General features: G+C 35.6%; 1 protein-coding gene and 1 long non-coding RNA gene across 2 annotated transcripts; one reads left to right on the top strand and one right to left on the bottom strand.

The window, feature by feature from the left end:
- The first annotated feature begins 2,800 nt into the window (after positions 1–2,800).
- LOC127083547 (uncharacterized) lies at positions 2,801–3,378 on the top strand. The gene is made up of 3 exons (XR_007788463.1): positions 2,801–2,913; positions 3,046–3,102; positions 3,196–3,378. It is a non-coding gene; the product is annotated as an uncharacterized LOC127083547 (long non-coding RNA).
- A 9,020-nt stretch (positions 3,379–12,398) lies between these two features.
- On the bottom strand, positions 12,399–20,816 carry LOC127087104 (phototropin-1). The gene is made up of 24 exons (XM_051027955.1): positions 20,401–20,816; positions 19,192–19,885; positions 18,927–19,109; positions 18,202–18,293; positions 17,397–17,682; positions 16,824–17,043; positions 16,510–16,580; positions 16,320–16,426; positions 16,155–16,204; positions 15,941–16,045; positions 15,677–15,736; positions 15,505–15,594; positions 15,317–15,393; positions 15,012–15,096; positions 14,784–14,864; positions 14,399–14,502; positions 14,249–14,298; positions 13,793–13,899; positions 13,567–13,713; positions 13,329–13,380; positions 13,129–13,241; positions 12,904–13,044; positions 12,712–12,819; positions 12,399–12,559 (listed from the first exon to the last, which is right to left on the bottom strand). The coding sequence occupies exons 2-23, from the start codon at positions 19,794–19,796 to the stop codon at positions 12,715–12,717; spliced, it is 2,931 nt and encodes a 976-aa protein (XP_050883912.1). The 5' UTR covers positions 19,797–19,885; positions 20,401–20,816; the 3' UTR covers positions 12,399–12,559; positions 12,712–12,714.
- Positions 20,817–22,236: the final 1,420 nt, after the last annotated feature.

The following is a 22,236-nucleotide window of genomic DNA, read 5'->3' as shown; positions in this document are numbered from 1 at the left end:
GGATTTTGGGCTAGCTCGAGACTTGAGATTTTGAGGTTTGGTGTTTCAACTGTTTAGGTTTAGGGCTTGAGAACAGTGTTTGATGTTGTGTGTTTTTTCAAACTCTGATGTTGTCTCCCCTCCTTCAACTTTGAGTGTGCTCTTCTTTTATATTGAAGAGTAAAGGATTTTTGTTGGGTTTTGATTTATAAAAGGGAATGGAATTGGAAATGCTAGACCATGTTTTTCCAAATGCATGTTTGCTCTGAAAAAGCATTGCGCCCTTGTACCTTGCTTGTCTGCTTCTTTTGGATTGTTATGCTCTTTTTACTATATTACATTTGTTAATGTTACTTCTTTACTGTAGTAAAATGTGAATTGAGTGGAATTGGCTTACTATACATTAATGTGGAATTGCAGTTATGCTTCAAATGCGTGAATGCTATGATGCCTTGGACTTGTTGTTGTTGACTTGGACTGCTGTTGGTTTTGGTTGCATGGTTTGGAATTTGTTGCAAGTTTTATGTCCATTTATATGCACATGGTTAGGTTGCATTGGATGCTTGGTCTTCTTGCAGGTATGAAGTTGTTAGGTATTTTTGGAATTGTTTGTATTTGTTGGGTTTTGCTGCAACAGTTGAATTGGTGCAGGGTGCTCATGGATTGATGCTTGCTTGCTATGGCTTTTTGCAGCTTGATGGAATTGGATTGAAAGTGTGTTTGTTCATATGAAATTGCACTGAACTTTGCAGGTTTGTTCTAGTTTGATGCGGCTGAAATTGAATTGATGCATGGTTGAATTGTGAAGGTCTGTTGCAGGTTTGTATGTTGACCTGCCTTGCTTGATGTTTGTGCATGTTTTGGAATGCATTGTTGTAAATTTGGTGATGGCAATATGGTGAAGGTTGGTTGGAATGAGTGATGCATTGCAGAATTGAGGGTATTTGGCTATGGACAGCAGGGCATTTGGTACAGGAAACAATGTGGACTATTTGTCCATGTATTTGGATGTCGCAGATTCAACTAGTTTGCCCTATGGTTGGAGTAGATATGCACAGTTTAGCTTGGCAATTGTTAATCAAATCCATAATAAGTTTTCTGTGAGAAAAGGTATCCCTTTCATTTTGAGCATTGCTGGAATTACACTTGTCACATGATGGCACTGGCTAGTCATAACTGTAAGTAGGATAGAGCATTGCTGGAATAAAAAGTGTTTTTTTTTTGCAAGATGTCAAGATGTATGTTGCAATTAATGGATGCAAGATCATTTGATACTCAAATAATCTATAATTTGTTATAATTAATCATTTGACACCTCTTTACACACACACACACACTGATTATTCTGCATTTGGCTCTTATTTATATGGTATCAATTATGTTTTTTCAATTACCGATACTATTTACACACACACACACCTCTTTACAGTGAATTTCTTGATGATGCTTTATTTACTGATTTTGGCTACTTGTGTTGGTTCAGTTATTTCAACTTGCGAGTTTGTGTTCCGTTGTTCTTTGTTGTCGAGTTGCTCCTCTGCAAAAAGCCGGTATTGTTTCCCTTGTGAAGAAGAGAACATCTGACATGACACTAGCCATTGGAGACGGTATGAATTCTTCTCTCGATTTCGTTTTAGTCAGTAAATTTTTTGTTCATTTTGTCGCCATTATTTTGTTCTAGTTCCTGTAATATACTAGTCTGATTATGTATATGCATGTGTTTACAGGTGCTATTTTCTATAACTGTTCTACAGAAATGCTGTCCTTGTTCTTGTCCTATTTTCTATAACTGTTTTGTACTTACGTGTACATCTCTATTTTTTTTCCATAATCATGAAAAAAAAGTGATTAATTTTGTTTTGTTGCTGGATATTTTAATATATGATTTCTTTTAGTGTATAATAATTTTTACCATGTGATGCTAGTAGCATAATAGTGACAAAAAAGCATATTCACCATGTATCTTATGTTTCATGTAAAGACAAAAATATTAGCCGTTGCAATTGAGAGAAAATTCCAATTATATTCACTCATCATGTGGATTAATAGTTGGCATAGTTTCTTATCTGTACAAATTTCAATGATTTATGAATTAATAATGTAACGGCTTTATTTAATTTTTATGTTTATGTATCTTGAGATAAGGTTTAACTATTTGGTGTTTTTTTGTTTGTTTGCTTGCTCCACAAGCCAGTGTTTTTTTTTCTCTGTATTTGAATTCATGGTCTTCATATTCACGACTGTGTTCCTACTAGAGGACTATGGCGGATGGTGTCTGACACATACACATGTAGTTGAACTATTATGAGTACCAGGGTTGTGTCCGTGTCTGTATCAGGCTTCGCCGAGTCACATTGCACGACTCGTTATGCAATTTTTGATAGTCTACAGCGCACTACCAACTATCATTGTTGGAATTCTCGACAAAGATCTCGGTAGAAGCACACTCCTAAGGCATCCTCAGCTTTATAGTGCTGGCCAAAGAAACGAAGCTTACAACAAGAAATTGTTTATGTTAACAATGGCAGATACTTTGTGGCAAAGCATGGTTATATTTTGGCCTCCACTTTTTGCATATTGGAAAAGTACCATTGATGTAGCAAGTATAGGTGACCTTTGGACTTTGGCAGTGGTTATTTTGGTGAATTTGCACTTGGCTATGGATGTTGTTAGATGGTATTGGGTGACTCATGCAGTCATTTGGGGATCTATTGCTGCTACTTTCATTGCTGTCATGATCATTGATGCTATACCTAAACTTCCTGGTTTCTGGTATGTATTTATTCACTATCTTATTCACTATCTTTTTCACTTCATTTTCTTCTACTAATTTTGATTTTCATGTAGCTTTGAATGGTGGTCCTTTGAGATTCTTACATTACTTGCTGGACTTTTACCTAATCCTCAACTTGAAACCTCAGTTCTTTCTGTCTGGTGAGTACGTTAAGAGTCTCGTATCAGCTAATATGTGGTGTGAACATGTGGTTATAAATAGGGGTAATCTTCATCCTATTTTGTAGGACTGTGTTAGACCCAATAATATTTTTTATTGCAATCTTTTTGCAGCCTGAACACGACGACATTGCATTACTTCATTCCATACGCCGTTGGAGCTTCTGCAAGGTTTGTGTTCTGTTCTGTCCAAATATGGGATGATAATGCAAGATTTTCTGTGTTGATCTCTCCATGTGATGATAATGTTTGTTTGTTTTGCAGTACTCGTGTTTCGAACGAATTAGGAGCAGGGAATCCAAAGACAGCTAAGGGAGCTGTTCGAGTTGTTGTTATTATTGGAATTGCAGAAGCAATTATTGTCAGCACCTTCTTCCTATGTTTTCGAAATATTTTAGGATATGCTTATAGCAATGATGAACAAGTTGTGAATTATATAGCGAAAATGGTTCCACTTCTCTGTGTTTCTGTTAGCGCCGATAGTTTAATCGGCGCACTTTCAGGTTAGTCAAATACTTACCCCTTCTTGCATCTACACAGAGTCTTCTAACAATTGATATGACTCTGATCACGCTAATCTATGAATTAGTAATGTGTCAAATATTATTATAGGGATTGCAAGAGGAGGTGGATTTCAGGAAATGGGAGCTTATGTGAACCTTGGAGCATACTATATAGTTGGAATTCCTTTGGGTTTGTTATTAGGTTTTCATCTAAAACTAAATGCTAAGGGTTTATGGATGGGAACTTTAATAATAATAATAATAATGTGTTATTGATTGATAAGCCATATTGCTAAACAATTGCGGTTCTCCTTTTTATCAATATTGCAAAACAAAAGCCATTCGATGCTCTTCCAAGATGGAGCTCTTGTCAGACAAGGTTGGCTTTCTTTTCTCATTCCTCAAATATTCCTTCAATATCATAAATTAAATGCTTAAAAGTAACATGATGATTTGCCATCTCTTTCCAGAACCCTTCGTATTCCGGTGATCAAGGTGCACTCATTCTTCCATCTGTATTGGATATAACAGATGGATCCATGAAGCTAATTAATGCGCATCCTGCTATGGTGCATCATCATCATCATTCTCAGAATCTTGGTCGTTCAATATTTTTGAAGCGATCTCGGTATTACTATGGTCACCAATATTCTCGACGTAACTCAGCCAATCATGCCAATGCATCTTCGTCTCGTAGCAAGGGTTCTTCCTCATTCGATGACAGGCTTTCGTTCAAGTTGGCTCCTCAACCGAACTCACAGCCCAGAGAACATACAGGTGTGTATTGATACTAGCATTGAATTTTACTAGGAAGATTGCTTATTCATTATCCAAGCTTTTCTTGTTTGTTTTCGATTTATTTTAGAGTACAAAGAGAAGACATTTTCTAGGCCAGAGAGAATCCGATCAAGTTCTTTCTCAACGGATTCAGTATCACCGGACGTCGTGAAGTCGGTTTGCATGATATGTGAGAAGCCACTGAGACAGAAATTTAATTTTATGGGGAATTCACTATCTTGCAATGAACTTGCAGTTGTAGCAGTTTTAGTATGTGGTCATGTTTATCATGCGGATTGTCTTGAGCAAAGAACTAGCCTCGAAGAACTACGCGATCCGTCATGTCCTATATGTACAGGTTTACTCTTGCAGGATCATGAATGTAAAGAACAAGAATAGTTTTCAAGTAGATGGATATTACAACTTCTTCTATGGACTTTGTAGCTAGGATGAAGATATTGCTGACAATATCAGGATCTCTGCATTGTCCTTAGAATTTGTGAATTTGTGGTATACTTTTAAAATTAATTAGGCTTATTAGGGGATTGTAATATTATTATGTAACAACAACTGAGTGGTGATGCAGAAATTCTGGTAGCTGTAAATGTTTTAGAGATTAAAAGATATACAGTTGAAATGATTGTTTGATCTGCACTCTTCATGCATACTATATTTCATATTTTAGATAATGCATGTTGATTGATTGACCTATATATGCTAAATGGTGTGCAATGTCTATGACATGTTTCTATTGTCATGGCTCTTTGGTACAAATTAAAGTGAGCCACTGGGCCACAATTTTTTGTTATCAATCTATTATTGCAAAGTCATATATATATATATAAGTCATATATATATATATATATATATATATATATATATATATATATATATATATATATATATATATATATATATATATATATATATATATATATATATATATATATATATATATATATATATATATATATATATATATATATATCACTACGCCAAAAAGGTTTTTTAAAAGCGCATCTTAGACAGCGCTTTTAAAAGAAAGCGCTGTCTAAGGGGGGGCTTAGACAGCGCTTTTTGAAAAGCGCTGTCTAAGGTATATCTAAAAAAATTAAAATAGGAGGGTCTTAGAAAGCGCTTTTGGCCAAAGCGCTGTCTAAGGGGGGGGGGGCTTAGACAGCGCTTTTTGAAAAGCGCTGTCTAAGGTATATCTAAAAAAATTAAAATAGGAGGGTCTTAGAAAGCGCTTTTGGCCAAAGCGCTGTCTAAGGGGGTGGGGCTTAGACAGCGCTTTTCAAAAGCGCTGTCTAAAGTATATCTAAAAAATTTAAAATAAGAGGGTCTTATAAAGCGCTTTTGGCCAAAGCGCTGTCTAAGGGGGGGCTTAGACAGTGCTTTTAAGATTTAAAAAAGCGCTGTCTAAACCTTTAGCAGCGGAGGTTTAGACAGCGCTTTAAAGCGCTGTCTAAGGCTAAAAAAAGCGTTGTCTAAGGTCTTGTTTGTTGTAGTGGTACAAAGATTGACATGAGATGCTACCCTTCGCCTTGCATGGGTATCGTACTTCAGTATGTACATCGATCGGGGGAACCCCTTACTCCCTTGTGTATGGTATGGAAGCAGTCCTACCTGTTGAAGTGGAGATTCCTTCTCTAAGAGTCCTGTTGGATGTCAAGTTAGACGAAGCTGAATGGGTTCGGACAAGGTTCAATGAGTCGAGTCTTATCAAAGAGAAGCGAATGGCAGCCATTTGTCATGGGCAGTTGTATCAAAGTCGGATGAAGAGAGCCTTTGATCAGAAAGTGTGTCCTCGATGCTTCCAAGTCGGAGATTTGGTGTTGAAAAGGATCCTTCCTCCTCAGACAGATCACAGGGGCAAGTGGACTCCTAACTATGATGGACCGTATATTGTCACCAAGGTTTTTGATGGTGGAGCCTTAATGCTTGCAACTATGGATGGTGAAAACTTCACTTCCCCTGTGAACTCAGACGCAGTTAAAAAATACTTCGCATAAAATAGATCCGCTGGACGATAAAAAGAATAGTCCAGGCAAAAAAATGGGCATCCCGGCGAACCAAGAAAATGAAAAAGGTTCAGGAAAAAGTTAGGGATTAAAAAATGAAAATATTGTACACCCGGTAAGTTGAAAACCTGAAACGGCAACTTAGGCAAAAATGGGTATCCCGGTGGATTGAAAACCCGAAAGGGCGATCCAGGCAAAAGTTAGGGATTAAGTGAATGGCTGCGTTCTGAGTAGTTCTGAATATCATCTCGTGTCGATAACCGGAAACTTCCGAAGGATAGGAAACAGTCCAATCACCTTTTTCGGAAAGCTGATCATCTGGAGGATCTTGAAGACGAGCGAATCATAGCAGAATTGGAACCCGATAGAAATCCATTTCACATTGCCATTAGATTAATTTCTGTTTTTATCTGTTGTGTAATTACCTCTTTCTAGGGATTGCTTCCTGATGTAAATGCCTATTCAGAGGCCATTCAGTCAATAAAATCATGTTATTCAGTATATCTCTGTGTTCATTTTCATTTTACTGTTTTGTTTGCAAAAATGACGTCCGAATTTTTGATAAACATTGCATCATGAAACATAAGAGCTTTATAGGTACGTGCTTAATAAACATTGAAAATTGCTGTAAATTTTAAGTGCTTTGGATCGTCTATTCAGAACAGGTACACTCGGGGCATTTCCGTAAGGTCCCCATCAAATGATCACGGATGTTTTTCCTCAATAGTTGGAATTTGGTATCTTATCCCTGCAAAGTTGGTCCAAGCATTGGATTCTTTAATCCCCAGCAGGTTCTCACTACTGTACTTCCCCAAGCGTTTGTTTCAGGTTATACACTCCCCAGTAGAGTCGACAATGCCAGACTGTATATCTTCAGCGGAGTTGACAGTGTCAGACTGTATCTTCCCAACAGAAGCGGCTACTCCTCAGAGTTCGATGCCAGATCGATGATCTCGACGCTAGATCCATGGTCTCTTTCCTTGAAGCAGGATCTCGGTACTATATCGGGGTTTGCTTCCCCGGCTGAGTCGTCTCTCTCGCAGATTATGGTTTCCAGAATCACGGTCGCCTTCCTCAGCAATAAGTTTTCAGTGCCATTCTCTCCCCAGTCAGAGCCTCGGTATTTTGTTATTTGCCAGAACACCGTGTGGCGGGTCATTTCCCCACAGAGTTCTTTGTGTTGTGCATCTTCAACAGCCTTGCCAGGGTCCAGAAGATGGTGATCATTTCCCCAACAGAATTCCTTGCCTCAACTTAGCGTCCTCTCTAATCAAGCATTTCGCATCCCTGCATGTAGAATCATATTGCATTGCATCCTCCCAAATTGCGTAGCATTTCCATTTTCATGGAGCATTACGCCATTGAAAAATTCAAACATACGCATGTAAAGCATAAGGCACTCTCGGTATCCCAAGTGATAAGCCAGAAGTTGTTTCCAGTACTCAGACTGAAGATTGTTCATGACTTATCTTTATTATTCCCAGTAGGGGTCGTTGGCCCACGCGCCGCCTCAATTATCATTTTCCCTATTTCTGCCGATGCTGACAGGCATGAAAGTTTCCGGTATTCAGACCGAAGTGGCATTCAGGCCAGTTTTCCAATGTTCAGATCGAAGAAGTTTCTGATGTTCAGGTCGACGCAACTTGTGGCATTCAGGCCAAGTTTCCGGTATTCAGACCAAAGTGGCATTCAGGTCAGTTTTCCGATGTTCAGATCGAAGAAGTTTCCGACGTTTAGGTCAACGCAACTTGTGGCATTCAGGCCAGTTTTCCGGTATTCAGACCGAAGTGGCATTCAGGCCAGTTTTCCGATGTTCAGATCGAAGAAGTTTCCGACGTTCAGGTCGACGCAACTTGTGGCATTCAAGCCAGTTTTCCGGTATTCAGACCGAAGTGGCATTCAGGCCAGTTTTCCGATGTTCAGATCGAAGAAGTTTCCGACATTCAGGTCGATGCAACTTGTGGCATTCAGGCCAGTTTTCCGGTATTCAGACCGAAGTGGCATTCAGGCCAGTTTCTCGGTGTTCAGACCGATGTTTGATAACCAAGTATCGTCTGATGCTCGGATCGAAGTCATTTCTAGTATTCAGATTGATGAGCGGCATTCAGGCCATGGTTATTTCTGTGTTACCATTTATTTTGGTATTCAGGCTAACATTCCTTGTTTCGGTGTTCAGACCGACTCTCACCGTACCAGACGAATTCTTTTTCAAGACCACCTCTTGGCCGATTCTGACAGGCATTGTTACTTCATTTTTTCACTTCAGTGTAAATTTTCGGGCTTCTATCGTATTCAATCACTTGATACCTCGAAAGTGTGAAAGCCGTTGCTATCGTCCTTTCAGGTTTCCAGTTGATTGAATAGGGGCAGCTGTAATACCCCAAAATTTACCCTTCATTTTTCCTGGAAGCATGGGATTATGTTTTACACTTCATTAGCATCATATCAGGTCATACTCATTGCATACTGCATTAGTGACATGGAGATCAGGTTTTGATCGATCACTCCTTAACAGAAGGAGCCCACTAAAAGCAAGATTGAGAATTGGACTTCATTTTCTAAGTATACAAGTCTCAAGGGTCTCAGGGGGGGTCCAAGTATCTTATTATGGTCCTCAGTTCATCAGTGAAGGATTCAAAGCTATCAGAGTGTTCATCTGGATTTAATCAGAAATTAGGGTTTCATGGCTACCTGCAACAGACAATGTTTGGTTGGAAGTAGAGGAGCTCATCCATGTCATGATTAGAGAGGCATCTTGGCCTAGGAAGATTCACAATTATCTCAGAAAGATCCATTGGCAATCAGTGCAATCAGTTTCTGATCATTTTGCCATAAAACTAGGGTTTGGTATAAAATCAGTTTATTTCTGATTCTTTGGGTGAAACTCTTTTCCATGGCCCTCCATATGTATACAAGGGTCTACATACAAAAAATCAGCTCTTTATTTGAGCTAGAAGTGCTTCAATTGATCAATGGAATCGGGAATCAGACAGTTTGGCAAAAGTCAACTGTGGGGCCAGAAAAGTCAACTCCTGACATTTTGAGAGTGGAATCTCAAAATCCATGCCTAGGGGATCCTACATGTGAAATTTGATCAAGGTTGGATCATGGATTCATCATTTAATCAGGAATTGGAAAAGTTACTTAATTTAGAAATGATTGACTTTCCATTTATGGCAAGTTTTCATGATCGTTGCACTCACTTTAAGCCTATTTTGCATCAAGATAAAAGCTCCATTTGAAAATTTCTCCAACATGAAAGTTGTTCCTCTTGTTCCAGGCTTTCTAGAGATATAAAGTTTGCTCCATTTGGATTAGAATTGAGAAAGTTATGCTTAGTCAAAGTGAGACATTTTTTTAGGACACTTAGAAAAATTTCTAAGTCCAAAATCTTCAAAATTTGTCAAGATTTCTTGGCCAGTTTTCTTGTACTTCAAGGCATTATTTGAAAATACTTTCTTCACAACAATTGTACCTTGCCATGTCCTCTTTCACATCCTTTTGGAATCATCTCATTTGGATCCATGGTTTGAGAGATACATTCATTTAAAGTGGGCATCATGACTTGATTTTCTAGGCAGATTTTGGGTCTGGCTGACCCAATCAGATTTTCTAAGCATGCTGCACAAACCAGTCACGTTTTTTTACCTCTTTTTGCCATGCAATGGAAATCCATTCACTTAAGTTTGGCCCAAAATAACAACATTTTACACCTCACTTCACACTTTTATTCTTATGGATAAATCACTTATTAAAAAGCCCATGAGAACACCTAATCCACCCTATTTGAGAAGCTGAAACCCTAACCCTAAAGGAGCATTGAATTTCGTGGAAAGGAGGCAAAGCTTCATCACATATCAGATTCCATTCCACTTATATTTTCCATTAGGTAATCATCCCTTCCATGGCCATGTTTTGATATATCTACGCTTGCTTACCATGTTCATCACCATTAATCCTTCCATTTTCGTATTTCTTTTTCTTATTTAAAATATTTTCTTCGTCCATAAAATTACCCAAAAATATTTTTCACTTTTCTTAACATTTTATTTAATTTTATATAATTTTTATTTTCATATTTTTTTAATATTAATATTTTATTTTAATTATTTATTCTAAATGGTCCATTTTAGCATTTTTTTTATTGATTTTACTTTTATGACTTCAAATTATTGTTAGCATTTGATTTTTGGGATGAAGGTTGACCACTGTCTCATGGTCAACCTGACCTTTTCTTGGAATTTTATTTCATATTTTTAATTTATTTTGGACTTATTTTTGACCTAGTTTGGTTGATTGACTTTTGGTTTGACCTTTATTTTATTTTAATTAATTTATGTACCAATTTTCGTTATTTTTAAAATATTTTTGGGGGATGATGATGTCTTGACCCCACCTCATTTAGTTTAATTTTTCATAATTTTCTTGATTAATTTGCTATTTATTTGTTATTTTTTAAGTTGACTTCTTTATGTTCGATGTTTGACTTAGAGATTGTTTATGGCAATTGAAGAGATCTTTTGATCCTCCCTCGTTCATCTCATATGCCATATATTAGAGGACTTTTACCTTGATTTTATTTGGTCCTTACCTCATTTCCTGATTAAATTATTCAGTGGACCCTTCGTGTGCATATTTTCATCTGTTTGATTCATCTGTTATCTTTTATACTTGTTTCTCTCATTCATGCTTTCTATTGCTTGATTATTTAACATGTTCATACTCCCATGCATTGTTTAAATGCTCTATTATTTGATTCTTTGGTTTGATTATATATTATTTATTTATTCGATCGGATTGATAACTGTTGCCTACTTGTATGATGTATGAGGCATATATTCTTATTGTTTGTTTGCCATGAACAATCCCCATTCATAACAAATGTACCCCTCTCCTATAAAGTGTATAATATTTATTTCTTTATTTCTTTAGTCACCTGTTAATACAAGAATTAAAACAAACATCCGATAACCATTTTAAAATAAGATCAAAAGCTCGATCCAATGTCGAGTAATCATTTTCAAAACTTAACAGAACCAGCACGCATTCAGTCATCCTCTTGTAAGTCGATTCCCTAAGGCATCGCCATCTACCTGTAAGTCGATTGCCTCCGGCATCGCCATCTACCCTTATCCGTAACTCCTCTCCACGCTCCATTCGTCGACTCTTGTTCCGTTTAGGTAGCACCCATTAGGTAGAACCCTTTGTATGATAACATAGGTAGAATTCCCCTATTCTTTGCATGCTAACATTAGGTAGATGTTCCCCTTTGTAAATCCTAACACATAGGTCCATATTGCGTGACAACTCTAGAGCATAGCTTCCCCACTTTTAGACCTTCCGTGCGTCTCCGATCTTGTGGCATGTCAGTTCGTTCTATTGCAAAGAGGTAACTGCCTAAGACTCGATTCAGCGAGCTGCGACACCTACTGCTAGGACGTTGAACACACTGCCCACCCTCCTTTGACACAGCTGATGTCCTCTTTTGTAAGTCCATGTTCAGATGGTAATCCTTAACCCCAAGTTAGCCGAACTACGTTTTGCTCTGATTCTCATTCCAGATGAGATACGTAGGCATAAGACGCGACGTCTTACCGAACACACTTCTCTTTAACACATAGGTAGCCGAGCTACGAAGACTCTGATTCTCATACTCAGATGAGATACGTAGGTAGTGGATGCGACATCCTTGCGAGTCATTTTCTTTTAACATTCCTTTTAGTAAATAGTACTTTAGATATACCTACACCCTTTAGACTAAAACAACACTTATGAAAAGGGCTCCCTAGGAGTACCTAGGATGTTTTTGGTGCTTAAAACCTTCCCATTGCATAACCAACCCCCTTACGCAGATCTCTGACATTTTTACTAGTTTTTGATTCGATAAAACTTTTAGATTTTTTGTTCGCTTTCTAACCATTTCTTTGGATAAATAGAAGTGCGGTGGCGACTCGACTTATATGGTTTACCTTGGATTTAGTCAATATCTCTAATGGTAACGAATACCCCGCTACACCTATATGACTATGTCTAGCCATTAACAATACATTTATTTTTTAATATTTAAATTTACTTCTTATTACAACAAAAATATACAAGATTTTCTAGACTAGATTAAGTGCAAGATAGTCCATCTCTATTGGATTGCCAGATAAATTAATCATCATAAACTAAAAAAGAAATTCTATTTCTATTTCACAAATTACAAAGAATTACATTATCAAACTTTACACCACACATAAGCAAGAAATTAAAATTCCACTAATTTTTCAAAACCTCAAACACTCATCATGTGTTTCTTGAATGCCACTCTATCATACTTTAAACCTACAGCAACAAGATGATATGTTAACTATAACAACTAGTCACCGCAAGAATACAGGTATGGCCAAAAATATATATATATATATATATATATATATATATATATATATATATATATATATATATATATATGGAGATAGAAATGAAGAAAAAACCTTTCAGAAAATATTTTTCTGTAAATCATCTAAGCCAGGGTCAATTTCTTTGGCTTCTTTCTTCTCATCATTGTCCAGTAAGATAGGACCATCAAGCTCAGGAGGTTTCTGTTAAGATATGAATTGCTCCAATCAAATAGTTAACAACAAAATTAAAGCAAAATTATTAATGTAACAGTAACATAGTGTTACCGTGCAACGAACTAGAGCCCAATTGATATTCTTGAAGAATGGATGGTTCTTAATTTCATTTGCTCCTTCAAGGGAACCCAATCTGTTCTTGGGATCTCTGTGCAATAGCCAGTAAATTAATTGCTTTCCATGGGGACTTACCTGCATAAACACTTGTTCCATATTACTATATACATCACTTAATTTATGTTCGCAAAGTTCATGGAAGTTTTTCATATCATTTACCGGTTTGCTTTTGGGAAACTTAAGATCTTTGTGAAGAATGTTTGCAAATGTCTTTTGTCTTGTCTTTCCTCTGAATGGTGTATATCCATAAAGCATTTCATATAGAAGAATACCTAAAAGAAAGTCCGATTTTTTTTTTAATATTAAGAAACTGATATAGGTTCATAAATGTGTTTTTTTAAACGATAAATAAAAGTTACCTAGAGCCCACCAATCTACAGCACTAGTATGACCTGAACCAGTTATAATTTCCTGTGAAAATTGAGATATCAGTTGCAACAAATCTGAGAAATGAATCATTTCCAAAGAAGTTCAAATAGAAGCAATATGATATATTTGCATAATGGAACATTTTTCTTAACAGTGTATATTAATTAGTGCACTCTTCCTGAAATAAGTAACTGAATCATGCATATAATATGCCTATGAAATACAAACCGGAGCTATGTACTCTTCCGTGCCAACAAAAGAATTGGATGCTCTCATTGGTTCAGCCATGAACATTGGAACCTGTTGATTTTTTTGTTGTCCCTTGTTCTTTTTCTTCTTCCTCTTCTTCTTTTCCTCTATAGCTGGAAGTATAAGCTGCAAAGAGAAACCGTTCAGTGACTTCAGTTAAAATATTGCTAAAAACCACATTATCTGAAGTTCTTGCCTAGGATACCTGTGGCTTGCAAGATGTTAAACATGATAGATCAAAATCTGTTAGAGACACATGTCCGTTGCTCTGGATCAGCACATTTTCTGGCTTCAAATCCCGGTAAATTATGCCTGCAAATTTTCGCCAAACAATGTCATACTAAATTTTGTTTTAGTAGGTATCTGAGCCTACACATTAAAAATCATTTTCCCGCAAGGTTTCGTGCGAAGGATTGAATTTTTCTGGTTCATAGGATCACACTGATGTAAATGCTAGTAGTATGGATCAAGTAACTTTAATACATATTTGTATGATTGAAGCTTGATAATTTAGTTCATCCAAAATTTCAAAAGTATTTTTAATCAAACATCTCCCAAGTTATAAGACAGTTTTATAAATTAGGTGAGAAGGAAACAACTACGATTTTATCATAATAATATCAAGTGTGTGCGTGTGCCTTTCTTCTGAATAAGAACCTACCTAGACAATGAAGATACTCCAATGCAATCACTACCTCAGCTGCATAAAATCTATAAATATCAAGAACTTAATGTCAGTTAAAGAAAAGTAGAGAAACAAATGAAGTGGTAGACATAGTTGAAAAATGATATTGAAAGTAGCATAATATACCTCACAGAATCTTCCTTGAGAACCTTTGTTGGCTGCTGGTCAAGAAGCAGGAATAGTTCTCCCCCAGGATAATAATCAGTTATCAAACAAACATGTGTTTTGGTCTGCAAATCATTAAAGTTCCAAATATTTGACAAATTCAATATATAAAAGCTTTAATGGTGAAAAAATTGAATATAATCCATGAAACCATTTTCCATAAATTTTAGTAAGTGTCTGTGATAAAGGAATATGGTGTGAGATATTGATATTTGCACGTAATATTTACAAGCTTTTTCTGTGCAGAAATGGGTAAATCATGTTCCCACCAGATTTTGGTAACACTAGTATGCATAAATGATAATTACTGAGTCACTTATTGGAAAGTAATATTTGAGTTTCAAACCTGAAAGGAAGCATATAATGCAGGAAGAAAAGGGTGATCCAACATGTCAAGGATTTCTCTTTCAGTGCAAGCTCTATGCACCTGTGAATAGTACAAAAGGCTCTATAACTTAAAATACATGCTTCAATTAATGATGGTTTCTGAAACATTTTTCTATGCATCATCATCTACATAATGCAATATGATTTAAAAGTTGGATCGGTAAATTTGGATAATCAAATTGAGAACCTTATTGCGATTGAGCATAACACCCTTATCCATAGCTTTCATTGCAAAGTATTGACCAGTTCCTTCTAGCTCCACCAGATGCACACTACATGGCAGTAACATATGATATCAGTCCCCGAAGGAATATGACAATGATATGGATTTGGGATACTACACTAACAGAGTTTTATAAAATCTTGAGCTCACTTGAATTTTAAAAAATTCCTTCAAAAAAATTGTAGAATTACTAGAAGTGACAATATCATGAAGAGGTATCTAGTTCGTACATGGAAAAGATAAGTAGGGAGAAAAAATAAGAAAGAAACCTTCCGGTGTCTCCAGACCCCAAAGGTTTAATTGGCCTAAAGTGTTTTAGGCCTACCTGTTCTCCATTTTCTAAAACCTGCAAAACCATAGTGTAAAATAAATTCCTAGATCTTTACTCATATAACATAAGTAATAAATAACAAGAAATTTAGAAAACATGACACATTCTCAAATGTGAAAATAATACCTTTTGGATTGCTCTCCAAGCATCATCATCCTTCCTATGAGGTTTGGGGCGAACCACTTTTGAATGATTCATCCATAAATCATCCGGTTTCTGAGTTCATAAAAAATGATGTCAGAAAGGAGAAGTTAATAGAACTTTAGAAGAAAAAAAACTAACCATTACACCTTATTACCTGATTAGCATCAGGAAGCTCTTTCACTGCCTCACCAACATTTTCTGCCGTTTCTTTTACCTGTTGTGAATTTCATATGAATTTGTTATAACATAGAAAAATGTTTCATAAATTGAACAAATTTTCCTTTTGTTACAGTCTTATAGACACTGCCAACAAATATTATATGTGAAAAAGGAGCTGAAAATAAATGAATTTTTTTTGGATATTAATGATGTAATTTCAATGTACTTAAACTAACGAAGAACTTAATAGAACACAAACCAATAGTTCTCCCTCCTTTGCAGTATCTTCTGCAATGCAATTGTGAAGAGGCTCTACATGTTGACTACCATCGAGTTGAACACCGATAAAGTATTGTACCTCTCCCTATTTAACCAACAAGAAAAATATTACATTGCGTAATATCCAAAACAAAAATTTGTACTGCAAGGTATTGAACAATGCAACATCTTCAGAAGACTATCATAAGCTGTACCTTATGATCACGCATAGGTTGTAAATGAAACAAGTTCCAGAACTTTTTCCCTGAAAATTGCAAGGAAATATTTTAAACAGCAAGTGGAAAATAATTGTAACATTTTAGAGAAACATGCCTAAAATTCTATGAAGTGATTTTCCCTGTTAAAATCCAATAGCTTACCACTTTTTGTATAATTGATTAGTTGCACGGTTACTTCTGTTTGGTTGTCAATTGCCTCTCTGATTTTTCTCACAGTTGCTGGATCAGTTTCTGGTCCTTGCAGAAACCTAAATAGCCAATTAGCATGTAATTAAGCTAAATACACTGAATTTTTGTCATTATTAAATAGTATAAAACTTTCAAAATATACCTGCAATTTTTTCCCAAGATTTCTTCACGACTATATTCTGTAAGCTCTAAGAAACTATCAGAAGCGAAGATCTGAAAAATTTAACCAAATACAGACTTTAGTTTCCTAGTTAAATCCTGACTCTACTAAAGTAAGTAATCTCAACATTTTGATGAGAAAATCAATATGTAATATTGCATGCATAACAAATCACGAATATGTTAGAATTTCAATCATAAACTGTTGAGATAGTTTATTTTATCCTCTAAAGTGAATTACTAATCACTCACTTTAGACGAACTAAACCTTAATACAAATGATTGAAAGTATCTTACTATAGGATTGTCAGGAAGCCTTGGATCAGTAATGACAAAGTTTTTCTCAATACGCTCTAGTGTAGTTGCAAGATCAAGACCTTTTCTCTTTTCCCTCAGTTTTTCTTTGTCATCAAATTCAAAACTATCGTCCCTCTCATCATCCTCACTCCCAGAGCTCACATCTACAATAACTTCATTATCTATACTTTCATCAATGGAATCACTTTTCCTCATGAACCTGAACATAGAAAAATAGTCCACTCTGAAATAGAATGATCATACAACCGTAACAAAAACTGATTTTGGTAAAAAGTTAATTTGAATGCGAAGTGATTTATGATTTGATACATCCACGTAAAATGAGTTGCATAACAGAATTGATGTTAAAAATCATCTTTGGAGGCAAAAGCATAAAATTTGTATAATTCATCAACAACAATTTTGCTCGAAAACACTCGAACACACGAAATTCAATATATCGTTTCTAGGTCCATGTTGTCTCTCTAAGCATGTACTTAACAAAAAAGTTACAGCAGAGATAAATGATTATTTCAAGAACATGTATAACTTAAGTAAATCACCATATATTACCCCATGAAAGAACCACGACGAGAGTTTTTCTGTTTATTTTCAGGCAGCTCACTGATTCGTTCCATAGAATGTCTAATTTTTCCTTGTGGTTTTGGTCTAAAAGAAGCTACACTATCAGATTTTCTCCTTGATTTGTTTTCTACTGCTTCTTCATCTTCTTCGGAACCTCCACCTCCTCCTGATTTTCTGATAAAGGGACGTTGTCCGGATTCACTCAATGCCCGGGGGCGCTTCATGGCTTCTAATAACTCAGATACAGAAGATGTAGCCTTCTCTTTCTGACGAGCTGCAATACACAAGATGTTAGTGCTGTTGAACAAACACTGTTAAAATCTCTTACATCACATGGTAAGGTAGGAGAATTAGTTTGAAACTTTCATACGAAAATACATTATTATTATTATTATGATATGAGTTATTTCTCTTATTCATCTAATATATTTTTTTATAGTCAATATGAAACATAACTACTTGAATTTCAATAATATTTTATACAATACTTAATATTAATGTGTCTAAATACAACTCTATCTAAAAAAGATATGTTTATTTTAGTTTCATGTTTGATATTCACTTTCCTTTTTTTGATTGTTTATGCATTTTTTTCACAATTCAACTCTTTTTATGTTGCATATTTTTAAATTCTCATCTGATAGGTACTTTTGATCATTACTTATCCTATTTACTCTTCATTTTGTGTCTTTGTTTCTTTTTTTAAAAAAAACATTTGATATTAAATTATTTATTTTTTTCATGATATTAAAAACTGCATGTAATGGAAGAAGATCCCTCCAATATACCGTACCGTCATATCGAATTAAGGATTCTGGCAATCCATTTGGACGCAGCTTTTTCTCTTTGGACCCCTCGGTATGTTTGTTAACCTCCACCAGCATTCTGCCACATAACATAAACAAAACACATAGGGTAACCATCCCTACTAATTTAATTTCCTTTCTTTTCATTACACATCATCAAGGTCCACATGCAATCAATTCAAAAGGCTTCAATCTTTAACCACACCCAAAAGTATACCATAAAGATTATAAATAAAAAGGAGAACCATTATGTCCAAAATATCAAAAAAAGCTTATAAATAATCTCGAATATTTCATGTAAAACAGTTAAACATAGCCGTCTTTGGAACTTTGTTAAGTTATAAAGAAAACGATACACAGTGTGGTCCTTGTCATCACAGTGAAATTCATGCATTCTCTCGTGCCTTGCCCCACACTTTGTATTATAAATTTTGCAACAGACAACACACACCTCGTGTGACAAGAGTCTACTAACCAAAAAAAGTCCATTTTGGTCCCCAACCATCTCCCAAAAAGTAAAACAATAATATGAATAAATGGATTTGATTTTGGCCCTATAACTACATTCTTTTTACTGCAGGAATCTATAGTAAAAAATTAACCTCTATAAATATTAAGTGATAATTTGAAGGTGAACAAACATACACTATAGTGTAAAAATCAAATATATAATAGTAAAAATTTAAGAGGGAAAAAGATAGTCACTAATTACCCAATTAACTTGAGCACATTGCCATCATCATCCTTGATGGGTGAAATAGTGAGAAGGTTCCAGAAAGGAGTTCCATCCTTCTTGTAATTAAGTAACCTTCCACAAAAACTTTTCCCACCTTCCAACGCCTCCCTTATCCTTGCCACGTCATCCGGATCCGTATCCGCACCCTGTAAAAACCGACTGAACTAACCCGAACCGAATTAAAAACGGTTATTACTGAAATAATAAAATAGAATAAAAATTTCTGAGAAACGGTTATTACCAGTTTCTTCCTATGACTTCTTTTGATGTATAACCCGTCATTTTGAAGAAACCCGCACTTGCATACAAAATCGGGTAATCGGGTTTGGTAGCATCCGAGACCACGAAAGTTTGTTGAAAAGCCGATAAAGCATCTTTTAAATCCTCCGAAACTCTCGGAAACCCGCGGGGATCATCACCGTCGGAAGACTCACCGGAAGTTCTGACGGTGTTATTGGAGTTTCGTTTCGTTTCAAGTTTGACACTCGGCTCGTCTCCGCCGGAGTTTCGAACTGCCACTCCTTGTGGTTTTCCAGTTTCAGCATCTGTCGTGAGCATCAATCCCCACTCGGCGGCTCTCTGTACTGCGGCACCGGTTTCTCCTTCCTTGATTGCCATCCAGGAAGTGTTGGTGACTTCATCGGAGAATTCGTTATGTTGCTCGGATAATTCGTTGCGCGGCTCTTCGATTTCCGTCCAATTTTTCAGGTTTGACGGTGAGCGTACCGGCGAGCTGGAGTTGCTGGTTGGATTGAAGACTTCTAAGGAGCCGCGAGGATCTCTTGGAAATGATGGTCTCATTGATGACGATGATGAAGAAGATGGAGATTTCTTCAAATGCTCCATAGCTAACTAGTAGCTACCTTCATGTAGTTGCCACAATGCAATATATGGAAGTTAGAGTTTGTTACAAATTTGTTATTATCAAAATTGACCTGCAATGCAGGATTAAAAACATAAAATTGACCTGCAATGCAGGATTAAAAACATATTATATATGTGTAGACATTAGAGTGCGTGGCACGGGTTCAAATTCACGACATCGGTGCAGGTTCAAATCCACGACATCCGTGAAATTCTAGTCACTAGACTAATTCACAGTATAAATCCGAATTCAAATGATAAATGTTTGATATTGTTAATTAGTGTTCCTTATCGGTAGGATTACTGAAAAAATTGAGGACCTCACATTTTTAGGTGCTTTTGTCAAATGATAATGATGGTTGATAAAATAATTGGAGAGAGGAACTTCAAATTTTTTTTCTTGGGACCTTTGGGAGACATCAGTTTGAAAATGTGTTGTTTTCTATTAATATCAGGACCATAGATTTTAATCCGAATAGAACAACACATAAGGAAGCTAATTAATGATCTGAAATCATAATAAATTAAAATCAAAGAAAGCATAGAACAATTTATTCATACAAAACTATGCTAGAAATTTAAATACCTGAAGCTGAGTTATGTAGGAAAACTATCTTGTTGTGTATGTAACTTTGTGTTGTATATTTGTTGTGATTTATGAAGCAGCTTAAACTTTATAGTAAAATGATTATAAAGTTAGTTTTTCTAGAAATGGTAAGAGAAAAAGTAGTGAGATTCGAGAATCTAAATCATTGTAAAAAAAGGTTTGTCTTCCCATCCTGTGTGCTGTTGTTCACATGGCTGTTGAACTTATTTCTCATCACTCTTCGATGTTCTGAATTTAGAATTGGGACATGAAGATTCAAGAGCTTACTTTCAAGAAACTCTTACCTTGAAAATTGAAAGTTCAAAATGATGATTTGTGGTGTCAGGGAGAGAATATGGAAGTGAGTTGGAAAGCAACAAAAGAAAAGAATTGCATAGGCCATGTACTTAATACTGTAATACTGATTGATGACCACAAATTATTATGAATTTAAGTGTATAATTTTACTATGAGAAAGATTGATAATATAGATTTGACGTTTTCCTAATTGCACTGTTTAACTAATTTGGTTGCTAGTTAGTGCTAAGAAGAGTGGAAGTAATGTTGTCTTACTGCTAAAATATCAACCACTCACTACTCTTGTGCTAAGGTTGCTTTATTTACTATTTGTATTGTAATAAGCAACATTCTTTAATGATAAATAAGTCTAAAATATAAATTATTTTAACTTTTATCATGTAATTATCTCCAAAATTACTTCTAAAACAAATAAAAAGTAATAAAAAGATAAAACTTTCATATTGCATACCACACGATACATTTATATATTATTGGAAAAATAGATAAAGAAATAACTTTTGTAAGATAAATAAATAAAATAATAATGAACATCAATTCTTGTTATGAGTATCCAAATGACAAATTTAACTTGGGATCAGGTTTGAGTATTGTAGAAGAATTTCTCTCACTTTTTTCTCTTCGTTTTAAATGATTGTTGTTTAAGGTTTTTTCACACCAATTAACCTTATTAAAGTATTGGAAGAAGCGTACAAAGTAGTTATTAAAAAACACAATTGAAAGAATTATAATAATTGTTATATTGAAAAGTGAGAATGACATTCATTTTTAAATAAATTTTATTTATTAAAACGACAGTTCGTTATTTTGAAATAGAGAGAGTAGATCTTAAGAAGGAGGCTTAAGAATATGTGATATAAGCTTTTTCCTTAACATTGGTATGGTGACAGATGGTTCAGACATAGGACCTAAGATCGTCTAACATGCGGTGACTTGGTTGAGAGATCGCTCTATTGGGCTTTCGTCATTAGAATCAATTTACATTACCGTTGCATAGTAAATGTGGGTCATGTGTTCCAGTGGCGACTGATAGGAGAGAGAAAGAGAGTCAACATAAAAACCGCCTCCCCATAATTTAAAGGAGAACATGTCCACACTGCTCCACCTCTCTGATGAAAGAATTAGGGCAACCACTTTCCAGATACAAAAATTCCTCAATATATCTTGCTCCAAGAATGGAAGGGGGATCTCTAATCTTTCTCATATAAAGCTATGCACAAAGCTTCTCACAACTCTATGTGAGTTGACCTTAAGCATAACTAAATACCATAACTACCATAGACGACCCTACACAATAAGGGGTTGTCTTCATTGTATTTTTTAACAAGTACAATTGATTCTCATCGTAGTGTTTAATAAAACTAATCCGGGCTACACTTATTCTCATTCACCAACCTCCTCAGTCACCTTCTATAACATGATGGAAGAACAGAGTGCCGCAATGCCCACTGACACGGATGCGACTTTCAACAACATAACATGAGGGTTTGTCAGAGGTGAAGAATTTGGCTCTTCCTT

The sequence above is a fragment of the Lathyrus oleraceus genome, chromosome 5 (genome assembly GCF_024323335.1).
Source record: "Lathyrus oleraceus cultivar Zhongwan6 chromosome 5, CAAS_Psat_ZW6_1.0, whole genome shotgun sequence".
In the NCBI taxonomy this organism is placed as follows: domain Eukaryota; kingdom Viridiplantae; phylum Streptophyta; class Magnoliopsida; order Fabales; family Fabaceae; genus Lathyrus; species Lathyrus oleraceus.
This window is presented reverse-complemented; position numbering and strand designations above follow the sequence as displayed.

Coding starts and splice junctions, on each gene's coding strand:
- LOC127087104 (XM_051027955.1), bottom strand. CDS start 19,796: ATGGAGCATTTGAAGAAATCTCCATCTTCTTCATCATCGTCATCAATG. Junction 19,110..19,191: donor GAAGTCATAGGAAGAAACTG/GTAATAACCGTT, acceptor GGGTTAGTTCAG/TCGGTTTTTACAGGGTGCGG. Junction 14,299..14,398: donor CTCAAGGAAGATTCTGTGAG/GTATATTATGCT, acceptor TGATATTTATAG/ATTTTATGCAGCTGAGGTAG.